Consider the following 14,139-nt stretch of genomic DNA (forward strand, 5'->3'; position numbering starts at 1 on the left):
ATGTATTATTAACAACTTGGCTTTGTGCTCAACTAAAACTGGCTCCCAATCCCTGTAAATGCGTCTCACTGTTAGAATGCTAAATGCTGATCTGGGAGACTGTGACAAGGAGCATATTCCTACATAGCAGTGTATTCATATAACCACTCTATATTGCCAGTGCTTATATTTAAGGGAGAAGGGAAAAAATGTATCGATGCTAGAATTTCTTTTAATTATTATATAGCATCAATTTAAAAAACAACTTTTGCTAAATTTCTATAGTGCCCAATATATTTCAGGCTGACAAATATATTTTTAAAGTGTAGCTACCTTTAAACAAAACTTTTGACATACAGACTAGTGAAAAGTTTTGATTCCTGGGGATTCAGGTACTGAGACCCTCACAGATTGGTAAAACATAGAGGCAGAAGCTTTCTATGAACAGTCTTCAACTAACGTAGAGAGACTCATTGATTGTTTCTTTTTGACTTTGTGATCGGCAGAGGTCTCATCACCAAAGAGGTCTTGTAACTCTGATACCCAACAAATTATAAAGTATTCATGGCAGGTCAGGGGCGGAACTACCGCCCGTGCAGCCGGTTCATTGAACGGGGGCCCCGAGGGAGAGGGGGCCCCTCCAGCAGGGCCGCCATCAGGGCATGACTGCCCTGACTCCAGTATGGGGCCCAGCCGGTAGGGGCCCCCCTCTTGTGTGTCTCTCTCCTCATGGGGCCCCCGGCCCCATGCTAAGCGCCGGGTCCGGGACATCTCAGCGCTGCGCTGCTGCGGCAGCGCTTTCATGATTCCCCTGACTTCCGGTCATGTGACGGCGCCGTCACATGACCGGAAGTCAGGAGAACCTGGTGTCAGCGATTTGGACGAGCGCCAGGATTCTGCAGGGATCGCATGGGGGTAAGTATAACAAGTTTTTTTTTTTTTTTTAAATACAATTTACTAGGAGTGGGGGGAATGGGAGATGCACATGTGGGGGAGGGGGATGAGAGAGGTGCACATGGGGGGGATGAGAGAGGGGCACATGTGGTGGAGGGGGATGAGAGAGGTGCACATGTGGGGGAGGGGGATGAGAGAGGTGCACATGTGGGGGAGGGGGATGAGAGAGGTGCACATGTGGGGGAGGGGGATGAGAGAGGTGCACATGTGGGGGAGGGGAATGAGAGAGGTGCACATGTGGGGGAGGGGGATGAGAGAGGTGCACATGTGGTGGGGGGGATGAGAGAGGTGCACATGTGGTGGGGGGATGAGAGAGGGGCACATGTGGTGGGGGGGATGAGAGAGGGGCACATGTGGTGGGGGGGATGAGAGAGGGGCACATGTGGTGGGGGGGGATGAGAGAGGGGCACATGTGGTGGAGGGGGATGAGAGAGGTGCACATGTGGGGGAGGGGGATGAGAGAGGTGCACATGTGGGGGAGGGGGATGAGAGAGGTGCACATGTGGGGGAGGGGGATGAGAGATGTGCACATGTGGGGGAGGGGAATGAGAGAGGTGCACATGTGGGGGAGGGGGATGAGAGAGGTGCACATGTGGTGGGGGGGATGAGAGAGGTGCACATGTGGTGGGGGGGATGAGAGAGGGGCACATGTGGTGGGGGGGATGAGAGAGGGGCACATGTGGTGGGGGGGGATGAGAGAGGGGCACATGTGGTGGGGGGATGAGAGAGGGGCACATGTGGGGGAGGGGGATGAGAGATGTGCACATGTGGGGGAGGGGGATGAGAGAGGTGCACATGTGGGGGAGGGGGATGAGAGAGGTGCACATGTGGGGGAGGGGGATGAGAGATGTGCACATGTGGGGGAGGGGGATGAGAGAGGTGCACATGTGGTGGGGGGGATGAGAGAGGTGCACATGTGGTGGGGGGGATGAGAGAGGGGCACATGTGGTGGGGGGGATGAGAGAGGGGCACATGTGGGGGAGGGGGATGAGAGATGTGCACATGTGGGGGAGGGGGATGAGAGAGGTGCACATGTGGGGGAGGGGGATGAGAGAGGTGCACATGTGGGGGAGGGGGATGAGAGAGGTGCACATGTGGGGGAGGGGGATGAGAGAGGTGCACATGTGGGGGAGGGGAATGAGAGGTGCACATGTGGGGGAGGGGAATGAGAGAGGTGCACATGTGGGGGAGGGGAATGAGAGAGGTGCACATGTGGGGGAGGGGGATGAGAGAGGTGCACATGTGGGGGGGGGATGAGAGAGGTGCACATGTGGGGGAGGGGGATGAGAGAGGTGCACATGTGGGGGAGGGGGATGAGAGAGGTGCACATGTGGGGGAGGGGAATGAGAGGTGCACATGTGGGGGAGGGGAATGAGAGAGGTGCACATGTGGGGGAGGGGGATGAGAGAGGTGCACATGGGGGGGATGAGAGAGGGGCACATGTGGTGGAGGGGGATGAGAGAGGTGCACATGTGGTGGAGGGGGATGAGAGAGGTGCACTTGTGGGGGAGGGGAATGAGAGAGGTGCACATGTGGGGGAGGGGAATGAGAGAGGTGCACATGTGGGGGAGGGGAATGAGAGAGGTGCACATGTGGGGGAGGGGGATGAGAGAGGTGCACATGTGGGGGAGGGGGATGAGAGAGGTGCACATGTGGGGGAGGGGGATGAGAGAGGTGCACATGTGGGGGAGGGGGATGAGAGAGGTGCACATGGAGGGATGAGAGCTGCACATGGGGGAATTGGGAGAAAATGAGCTGCACATGGGGGAATTGGGAGTAGGGGGATAACGAGCTGCACATAATGAATGTGGGGTGGGGGACAGTAAATGATAAATGATGATGGGGTGGGGAGAGCACGGACATGATATAATGAATTGGGGCAGGGGGTGCATGTAAATAATGAATGCGGGGAGCAGGAAGTATAGAGTAGGGGGCGTTGCGGATGCAGGAGTGTAACTGGTAACAAATTGGCGGAAAGAGTAGAGGTTCTAATTAAATGATATATTAAGTGCCTATTTACAGTTAATGGGGGCACCGTGGTGGATTACAATTTATATTTGGAATGGTAGGTTGCATAATAACTAACCATATATTGATGGTGGATGCACGTCTGTATTCAGCTGCGTAATGTAGAAGTTGGGGAATGTGCTCTAGATAACTGTGTTATTTTATGCAGAGACGAGTCCTGCCTGGAAGACGTGATGGCGGTCTGTGCTGGATGAAGGAGAAAAGCGTAGCTGAAGGACTTCACCTAGAGACCTCACCAGTGAGTCAGTGCATTACATGTACACTTACACTATATACTATGTACTGGGCTCCTGTGTATAATGTCACTGGTGATCACTGTATTACCTGTACACTATATACAGAGCTCCTGTGTATAATGTCACTGGTGATCACTGTATTACCTGTACACTGACACTATATACAGAGCTCCTGTGTATAATGTCACTGGTGATCACTAGATTACCTGGACACTTACATTATACATACCATGTATAGAGCTCCCGTGTATAATGACACTTATGGTAATATTAGTAATGTGGTGGTAATATTAGTAATGTGGTGGTAATATGTGGTCTGGTCATGGTGTGGCAGTTTTTTCCCCTTCTGTGTGGTATTATTCGGTCACTATGTTGTGGTAATATGTGGTCTGGTCATGGTGTGGCGGTATTCCCTGTATGTGGTATTATTGGTCATTTTAAAAAAAAAATGTATATGACACATTCCCTTAGAGAAAACTAAATAAAAATATATCTAAAAAGAGTATTGGATATTTTAAGAAAATTTTAATAGGTTAGAGTAGGGCCCGGCCAGAAGAGTCTACCTTATCGTGGTGGCGGCTTTAAAATCTTTTGGCCAAAACAAAAGCTGATGGCTATGTATGTGGCACCGTCACATGGCCGAACGTCAGGAGAGCCTGGTGGCAGCGACGTGGACGAGCGCCAGGATTCTGCAGGGATCGCATGGGGGTAAGTATAACAAGTTTTATTTGTTTTAAATACAATTAATTAACTAGGAATGGGGGGGATGAGAGATGCACATGGGGGGGGGGTGAGAGATGCACATGGGGGGGGTGAGAGATGCACATGGGGGGGTGAGAGATGCACATGGGGGGGATGGGAGATGCACGGGGGGTTGAGCTGTACATGGGGGGGCGAGAGATGCACATGGGGGGGTTATGTTTACATAACTTTGTTGCCTTATGAAGCGCAGGGGGGGGCCCCAAAAATTTCTTGCACAGGGGCCCACTACAGTCTGTGTCCGCCCCTGTGGCAGGTCAAATGTTTTGTGAAAGTGCAGCGCATATAATTTATAAAATATAATTCTACAACTGCTGTAATATTACATCCATCTGCTTAGACAATCTTTGTCCATTAGATTGGTTGTTACTTGGTTGCTCCTTAAAAAAGTTGATTTTTATATACTGTATATAATATATAATTAGCCATATTTTCTTCAATTGTTTTCCAATAAGGAATTAAAGTATAGTGGTAATCTGCAAGTAAATTGCATTTAATCATATCTGGCCCGGCTTACTACAGCAGAAGCTACAGGGAGAAAATCAATGTATATCCTCCCTGTAGTTGCTCATTTCCAGTCATCGGGGGATGCAGGGAATGGTTCCAGACATCGCATACTATACAATGAGTGCTGTAATCCCCCTGCACCATGAATGGCAGCTTGCTCTGCAGCATGTGCGTTCAAAGCTGGCTGTCAATCAATGTGCAGAGGAGTGATAATGTCACGGGTGTGTCAGAGGTGACAGACAGTCGCCCTGCAATGGTTTGCAGGAGATCTCCACGTTTGGAAATGCAGAAAACTGCCTAGATAGGAGGCTGTGTTTAGGACCCAGCGACTACCTCCTTTTAGTCTGGGTGTATATGACGTGCCCCCTGGGCCACGTGGGGAACCTGGAACCGGGCCTTTTGTGGGATGCTGGGGGTTGTAGTCACCGTGGCGGCGACCCGGTCCCGTGGCTCAGAGTGGTCAAACCAGTGGCAGTCTTTATAGGGTTTTTGTGGTTTAATGTCCGACTACGCCACCCGTGGATTGCGGTCAGGGTGTACCGCCGCTGCAAGGCAGTCCGCTGAGGCCGGTGTGGTGTGTGCAGCTAAAGATGGGATAACTCCCCACGGGAAGAGTATGGCCTCAGGGCAGGGAATGTGGATGATGGGAGTGGTGGTGCACGGGCGTCCCAGCACTAGTAGTGCTGGTGCGGCGATGAAGCACAGAGACGTGGGGTTGCAGTTCAAGTTCTTTACTCACAGTTCTTTATATTCCAAGTCACTCCGCCGACAATGACTGCCCAAGCCGTGCTACGTCTACCAGGTGCGGGGGCTCGGTCAACCCCCAGGCAATTCCAGAGTGTGGCACAGGTCTCCCTTCTATTCCTTTCTCTGGCCGTGCCCCACCAGTGACACTACGTCTGTCCAGCTCCCGCGGGCCTTCTCTTGGGAGCGCTTCGTGATCACCTCCCTGACCCTATGTGGTGTGCCTTTCTAGTAGGTGTAGCGAGGGGTAGCACCAAGAGATGGCCACGACCTCCGGTTCTTGGTTAAGGATTAGTCGCCTCTACCAACTGTTCTGCCAACCCGTCACCCGTAATCTCCTGGGTCCCTAGGGTTCCTTCTACCTTCGTGTCTCCGGGCCTCTCTCCACTTTGGGTACTTCTCTTTCTTTGCTGTTCCTTTCTGTTTCTGTTCCTTTCTGTTTCTGGTCCTTTCTTCTGGCTCCGGCCTTCACCCTAGGCCTGCCTCGTGGAGCTGGGCCCAGACTGAGCCACAGCTCCCTGTCAGCCCTCTCTGGCTGAACTCCTTCTCTCACTGAACACTGTTCTAAGATGGTGCCCACCTCTTATACCTCGATCTCTGTGTATGAGCCCAGGTGACCTGCAACCAATGGGCTCCTACCTATGCCCAGAGACCGTCCCCTCCTGCTCCTACATCACTGGGTTTTCCTCCCCCCTCCTCACTCCAGCCAGGGACATGTTCTGTCGTGCCTGCATTACTGTCTAATGGGAGCACCGCAGAGCTGTCCCCCGTAAATTGGGTGTGTGTGATGCATGCAGCCTACCGAGCCCTGGTCCACACTCCATCCTTACCCGGGAGTGGAATATCACACCTCTGGTTGAGGTGCAATACCCCTGTAGCGGCCGAACCCTCGGGGCGCTACATATATATACAGTACAGACAAAAAGTTTGGACACACCTTCTCATTTAAAGATTTTTCTGTATTTTCATGACTTTGAAAATTGTACATTCACACTGAAGGCATCAAAACTATGAATTAACACATGTGGAATTATATACTTAACAAAAAAGTGTGAAACAACTGAAAATATGTCTTATATTCTAGGTTCTTCAAAGTAGTCACCTTTTGCTTTGATAACTGCTTTTCACACTCTTGGCATTCTCTTGATGAGCTTCAAGAGGTAGTCACCTGAAATGGTTTTCACTTCACAGGTGTGCCCTGTCAGGTTTAATAAGTGGGATTTCTTGTCTTGTAAATGGGGTTGGGACCATCAGTTGTGTTGGGCAGAAGTCAGGTGGATACATAGGTGATAGTCCTACTGAATAGACTGTTAGAATTTGTATTATGGCAAGAAAAAAGCAGCTAATTAAAGAAAAACGAGTGGCCATCATTACTTTAAGAAATGAAGGTCAGTCAGTCAGAAAAATTGGGAAAACTTTGAAAGTGTCCCCAAGTGCAGTTGCAAAAACCATCAAGCGCTACAAAGAAACTAGCTCACATGAGGACCGCCCCAGGAAAGGAAGACCAAGAGTCACCTCTGCTTCTGAGGATAAGTTTATCCGAGTCACCAGCCTCAGAAATCGCAGGTTAACAGCAGCTCAGATTAGAGACCAGGTCAATGCCACACAGAGTTCTAGCAGCAGACACAGCTCTTCAACAACTGTTAAGAGGAGACTTTGTGCAGCAGGCCTTCATGGTAAAATAGCTGCTAGTAAACCACTGCTAAGGACAGGCAACAAGCAGAAGAGACTTGTTTGGGCTAAAGAACACAAGGAATGGACATTAGACCAGTGGAAATCTGTGCTTTGGTCTGATGAGTCCAAATTTGAGATCTTTGGTTCCAACCACCGTGTCTTTGTGCGACACAGAAAAGGTGAACGGATGGACTCTACATGCCTGGTTTGCACCGTGAAGCATGGAGGAGGAGGTGTGATGGTGTGGGGGTGCTTTGCTGGTGACACTGTTGGGGATTTATTCAAAATTGAAGGCATACTGAACCAGCATGGCTACCACAGCATCTTGCAGCGGCATGCTATTCCATCCGGTTTGCGTTTAGTTGGACCATCATTTATTTTTCAACAGGACAATGACCCCAAACACACCTCCAGGCTGTGTAAGGGCTATTTGACCAAGAAGGAGAGTGATGGGGTGTTACGCCAGATGACCTGGCCTCCACAGTCACCAGACCTGAACCCAATCGATATGGTTTGGTGTGAGCTGGAGCGCAGAATGAAGGCAAAAGGGCCAACAAGTGCTAAGCATCTCTGGGAACTCCTTCAAGATTGTTGGAAGACCATTTCCGGTGACTAACTCTTGAAGCTCATCAAGAGAATGGCAAGAGTGTGCAAAGCAGTCATCAAAGCAAGAGGTGGCTACTTTGAAGAACCTAGAATATAAGACATATTTTCAGTTGTTTCACACATTTTTTGTTAAGTATATAATTCCACATGTGTTAATTCATAGTTTTGATGCCTTCAGTGTGAATGTACAATTTTCATAGTCATGAAAATACAGAAAAATCTTTAAATGAGAAGGTGTGTCCAAACTTTTGGTCTGTACTCTACCTGGTGAATCTAGGTGGGCGTCGCCGGTTATATTCATTCCTACTTGGAACTTGGCTGAAGCAGCATCACATCCTCTCTGGAGTCTTTTTCCGTGTGCCCTATTGGAGTTCTTCTAAAGCTGAGTTGTTGTTCCCCTGTGTTGTCTTCCCCTTTGTCTTTAGAGTACTAGCGGAGGTTGACTAGTGCACATCTCCTTCCACCCCCAGCTATAGCTGGAGTTCGGTTTGGGTTCGCTCATCTCTACTTCTAAACTCTATGTAGAAACAGGAAGTCTTTTTTCCCTTCATGAGTCATCATTAGAACTACAATTCTACATCACTGCAAAGTCCCTGGCTGGAGGGAGGAGTGGAGCAGCTGGGTCAGGAACTGAAGTTGAGGTCGGGCTGGACTGAATTGTAGTTCTAATGATGACTTATACAGAGAAAAAAGACTTCCTGATTCTACATAAAACTTAGAAGGATTCAGCTAGTCTGTTATTAATCACGTGATGTTATGGACCGGATGGAAAATAGAACAATTAACTGGGTAGAAAGGCAAAATGAGCAATTGTAAGTCTACAGTGCTATATAATATGACATCAATACATCAAGAAAATAAAAACTTTGATGGGAGGAGTGCTTCTTTAATTTTGAAATTATACAGGTATGAGAAACATTTATTAAAGTCCCAGACAAACACTTCAAATAATTGGTTATAAGAAGTGCGAAATGACAAAAAAAATGACCTTTAAAAATAAACAGCTTGTTCATAGAACTACAAGTCTCCATGGTTAAAGTTTACACATAGAGCTTGATCTTAAGTCTTATCTTACTTTTTTTTTTGCTGACCTACAGACAGCAAAAGAGGAAGCACAGGAAAGTAACACTTGCCTACGGTTTCATACGGCGCACTAGATTTATTGGGGATTATATTTATTGTGGCACTAATATTATGCAAAGATATTTTTATTCAAGGTTACTTGTAAAGTTGCTTAATTTTATGTATTTTTTAATGATTTTAAGGTTACCTGCACATTTTAATAGTAATTTGCAGGTAAATAGAGTTTAAATAATGGAAGAATTGCTACAAGGAAAAATGAAGGTACTGTATATTCTTCCTGTCACCAGGACAGTGCAGAGGGCTGTAATAGTCACCACTCATTATATCATGAGCATAGCTGTTATCTGTCATGCCAGGTGTGAGTGCAACACAAAGAGTCACGCCAGGTGTGAGTGCAACACAGAGGGGAAAGGGAAAGGAAGCCCAGACACTAGGGAAAGGGGGAAGAAGTGACCGACCCCCTAATCTGGACTAGCGTCACCCTGTCCAGTTAAAAACAATTATATGCAAGATAAGTGTTTGTATGGGTAGCTATTGTTGGACAGAAGGACTACATGACACAAGACAACTAGTCCTTTAGTGATAATCTTCTGCTGATAAAACAGTGATTTTATGAAACCTAGAGCAAGCATCTTAGTAAGTGAGACATTGCTGAAATCAGGGTCTCTGTTTGTACATTACCGTATTTTTCGGACTATAAGATGCATCGGACCATAAGACACACCTAGGTTTTAGAGGAGGAAAAAAAAAATATATAAGCAAAAAATGTGTTCATGATGCACTTTTAAGGGGGAGGGGGTCTTCTGCTGACACTGGTATAGGGGTAATGTCGCCCAATTTTGACAATATCCCCCATCCTGGTATACATACCCCCCCTTCCTTTTATACGTGGTCCCCATCCCCATCCTGGTATGCCTGGCATCCCTCCATCCCGGTATTCATGGAACCCCTCCATTCTGGTATGCATGGCACCCCTCAGCCTTATCCTGGTATGCATGGCACCCCTCATCCCTATCCTGGTATGCATGGCACCCCTCATCCCCAATCCTGGTATGCATGGCACCCCTCATCCCCAATCCTGGTATGCATGACACCCCTCATCCGTATCCTGGTATGCATGGCACCCCTAATCCCTATCCTGGTATGCATGGCACCCCTAATCCCTATCCTGGTATGCATGGCACCCCTCATCCCCAATCCTGGTATGCATGGCACCCCTCATCCCCAATCCTGGTATGCATGGCACCCCTCATCCCTATCCGGGTATGCATAGCACAGCAATCCCCATCCTGGTATGCATGGCACCCCTCATCCCTATCCTGGTATGCATGTCACAGTAATCCCCATCCTGGTATGCATGGCACCCCTCATCCCTATCCTGATATTCATGGCACCCCTCATCCCTGTCCTGGTATGCATGGCACCCCTCATCCCTGTCCTGGTATGCATGGCACCCCTAATCTCTATCCTGGTATGCATGGCACCCCTAATCCCTATCTTGGTATGCATGGCACCCCTCATCCCTATCCTGATATGCATGGCACCCCTAATCCCTATCCTGGTATGCATGGCACCCCTCATCCTTATCCTGGTATGTATGGCCCCTCATCCTTATCCTGGTATGTATGGCCCCCTCATCTTTATCCTGTTATGTATGCCCCCCTCAGTGTTATCCTGGTATGTATGGCCCCCTCATCTTTATCCTGTTATGTATGCCCCCCTCAACATTATCCTGGTATGTATGGCCCCCTCATCTTTATCCTGTTATATATGCCTCCCTCAGCGTTATCCTGGTATGTATGGCCCCCTCATCTTTATCCTGTTATATATGCCCCCATCAGCATTATCCTGGTATGTATGGTCCCCTTATCTTTATCCTGTTATGTATGGCCCCCTCATCTTTATCCTGTTATGTATGCCCCCCTCAGCGTTACCCTGGTATGTATGGCCCCCTCATCCTTACTCTGGTATGTATGGTCCCCCTAATCCCCATCATGCTGCGCATAAAAAAAAAATAAACACTCCTACTCACCTTTCTTCTCTCCTCCAGCGCTGCGTCCTGTCTGCCCACACTGATCTCGCCATGTGAGCCGCGCATGGCGTCATTACCTTGCGCGGCTCACAAGGATAGATCAGCTGCCGGAAGTCACTGCTCCCCACGCCGGGACTGTGTGCGCGGGGAGCAGTGACTTCATGCTCCTTCATAGCCGGCACACAGCGTAGCCACAGCGCGGCTCCTGCTGCTGCCGGGCTATCTCGTGTGCCCGCTTATTAAAGGGCATGAATATTCACCGCCTCCCCACGCCCATGGGCGTGGAGAGAGGCTGAATATTCATGCCCTTTAACAGCGGGCACAGGCGATTCCGGCAACAGCAGGAGCCGCGCTGCGGCTATGCTATGTGCCGCTATTAAGGAGCATGAATATTCAGTGCTCCCCACGCCCCCCACATACAGTACAGACCAAAAGTTTGGACACACCTTCTCATTTAAAGATTTTTCTGCATTTTCATAACTATGAAAATTGTACATTCACACTGAAGGCATCAAAACTATGAATTAACACATGTGGAATTATATACTTAACAAAAAAGTGTGAAACAACTGAAAATATGTCTTATATTCTAGGTTCTTCAAAGTAGCCACCTCTTGCTTTGATGACTGCTTTGCACACTCTTGCCATTCTCTTGATGAGCTTCAAGAGGTAGTCACCGGAAATGGTCTTCCAACAATCTTGAAGGAGTTCCCAGAGATGCTTAGCACTTGTTGGCCCTTTTGCCTTCACTCTGCGCTCCAGCTCACCTCAAACCATCTCGATTGGGTTCAGGTCTGGTGACTATGGAGGCCAGGTCATCTGGCGTAGCACCCCATCATTCTTCTTCTTGGCCAAATAGCCCTTACACAGCCTGGAGGTGCGTTTGGGGTCATTATCCTGTTGAAAAATAAATGATGGTCCAACTAAACGCAAACCGGATGGAATAGCATGCCGCTGCAAGATGCTGTGGTAGCCATGCTGGTTCAGTATGCCTTCAATTTTGAATAAATCCCCACCAGTGTCACCAGCAAAGCACCCCCACACCATCACACCTCCTCCTCCATGCTTCACGGTGCGAGCCAGGCATGTAGAGTCCATCCGTTCACCTTTTCTGCGTCGCACAAAGACACGGTGGTTGGAACCAAAGATCTCAAATTTGGACTCATAAGACCAAAGCACAGATTTCCACTGGTCTAATGTCCATTCCTTGTGTTCTTTAGCTCAAACAAGTCTCTTCTGCTTGTTGCCTGTCCTTAGCAGTGGTTTCCTAGCAGCTATTTTACCATGAAGGCCTGCTGCACAAAGTCTCCTCTTAACAGTTGTTGAAGAGATGTGTCTGCTGCTAGAACTCTGTGTGGCATTGACCTGGTCTCTAATCTGAGCTGCTGTTAACCTGCGATTTCTGAGGCTGGTGATTCGGATAAACTTATCCTCAGAAGCAGAGGTGACTCTTGGTCTTCCTTTCCTGGGGCGGTCCTCATGTGAGCTAGTTTCTTTGTAGCACTTGATGGTTTTTGCAACTGCACTTGGGGACACTTTCAAAGTTTTCCCAATTTTTTGCACTTACTGACCTTCATTTCCTAAAGTAATGATGGCCACTCGTTTTTCTTTACTTAGCTGCTTTTTTCTTGCCATAATACAAATTCTAACAGTCTATTCAGTAGGACTATCAGCTGTGTATGCACCAGAGTTCTGCACAACACAACTGATGGTCCCAACCCCATTTATAAGGCAAGAAATCCCACTTATTAAACCTGACAGGGCACACCTTTGAAGTGAAAACCATTTCCGGTGACTATCTCTTGAAGCTCATCAAGAGAATGCCAAGAGTGTGCAAAGCAGTCACCAAAGCGAAAGTTGGCTACTTTGAAGAACCTAGAATATAAGACATATTTTCAGTTGTTTCACACTTTTTTGTTAAGTATATAATTCCACATGTGTTAATTCATAGTTTTGATGCCTTCAGTGTGAATGTACACTTTTCACAGTCATGAAAATACAGAAAAATCTTTAAATGAGAAGGTGTGTCCAAACTTTTTTTCTGTACTGTATATATACAACCCCTCCCCAACATTCGGACTATAAGACGCACACCCCTTTTTTCTCCAAAATTTTGGAGGAAAAAAGTTCATCTTATAGTCTGAAAAATATGGTATGTTGCTCTTAGATTACTTGGCAAAAACCTGGTGACAGATTCCCTTTAACAATCTTTTAGCATACATTTAGCCAGAATATGTCAGTCGACCTTTTCTTTCTCACTTTACTAAATTCAAGGGATTCCACAAAAATTACTGTACATTGTATTTTTATACAATGTGAGTAGGGATGAGCTGACCCGTGGAAGTACAGGTCCTGGTACCCAACCCAAACTTTAGTCCAAAGTTCGGTTCGGGTGCCAGAATTTTACCCTAACTTGAACTGGAACACGAACCCCATTGAAAACAATGGGGACCTGAATGTTTGAGTTGGAAAAAATTATAAATAACTCTCTCTCTGTTATATGTTTGACAGATATATTGGTGGATTATCCTGCATGAATGTGCACCATGAACAAAATAGGAACAGTGCTTGATAAATGACAATATTACTCATTAAAAACAGTATTTTTTTTACAATGTTGTGACTATTTTTTTTTTTCATTTCATCAATTCACTTTTAATGATACATTTTAAATGACCAATTCTTTCCAAAGCAAAAAACTTTTTCACAGTATTATTTCCGCAGTATTATTGTCTATGGCTGTACTAGATGAATGTTTTTCGCATAGTTCTCAGCCACACGTTGAAAGCTAGATATTGGAGACCTTTAGCAAATCCTTGATACATCTTTATGCATTCTTATATTCTTGAGTGCTTTTGGAATTAAGATTATATTACACCAGTTGTTGCCAGTTTTCTGCTGTAAAAGTCGTTAAAATGTCATAAAAAATATTTTTCTCGACTCAAAGTTTTGCAAATATGTTGTGACTTTTAGCATTCTTACACCAGTTTCTGTCAACAAACTCAGCGCAACCCTTTTTTTCACATGCATTCACTTTATTTTTCAACATTCCATTATCTCTTCCTTGCTGCATTTAACATCTTCTACCCATGCTGCAGTTTCGCATTTGCTGCGTTTACAGTGATCCCAACCTGCTGTTGTGGTATACTCCCCATGCCTATTCTCAGTATAGTGGAGAATACCGAAGGACCATTCAGTAAAACAGACGCCACCTCCTGATACTCGTGTCCATGTTCTATTTCCCCAGTTTGGGAGAGGGTGAATAGGGAAGAGTTCCTGGGTCTCTCTGACACATAAGTTGGGAAGGGGGACCTACTTCCTCCTGTACTTTTTCCCCATCAGCTTCATTTTGTAGCACAAAACAACCAGTTTTTGTCACAGTGCTAGATAATTTTCATTTCTTGACATAAAAGTAATTGAAATAACCAGGCTTCATCTTCTCCTCTATTTCAACATATCCTTCATCACAAATCTCATGTGCCACTTTCCTAAAGTTTTCAGCATCTTCCAACAATCCACAATCAACTAATTTTCCTC

General features: G+C 47.0%; 1 protein-coding gene across 3 annotated transcripts in view; it reads left to right on the forward strand.

Moving 5' to 3' along the window:
- The window catches only part of NKAIN3 (sodium/potassium transporting ATPase interacting 3), a 1,182,278-nt gene that overhangs the window by 48,352 nt on the left and 1,119,787 nt on the right, over positions 1 to 14,139 (forward strand). For 2 of the 3 annotated variants that reach the window (XM_073679352.1, XM_073679350.1), the window contains exon 2: positions 3,110 to 3,199. The exons of the other annotated variant lie outside the window; for it this stretch is intronic. In XM_073679352.1, coding sequence (XP_073535453.1) covers positions 3,110 to 3,199 — 90 coding nt within the window. The remainder of the gene's footprint in view (positions 1 to 3,109; positions 3,200 to 14,139) is intronic. 3 annotated transcript variants of the gene reach the window in all.

The sequence above is a fragment of the Phyllobates terribilis genome, unplaced genomic scaffold, assembly GCF_046119375.1.
Source record: "Phyllobates terribilis strain yellow unplaced genomic scaffold, ASM4611937v1 Scaffold_4__5_contigs__length_816908805, whole genome shotgun sequence".
Classification (NCBI taxonomy): Eukaryota; Metazoa; Chordata; class Amphibia; order Anura; family Dendrobatidae; genus Phyllobates; species Phyllobates terribilis.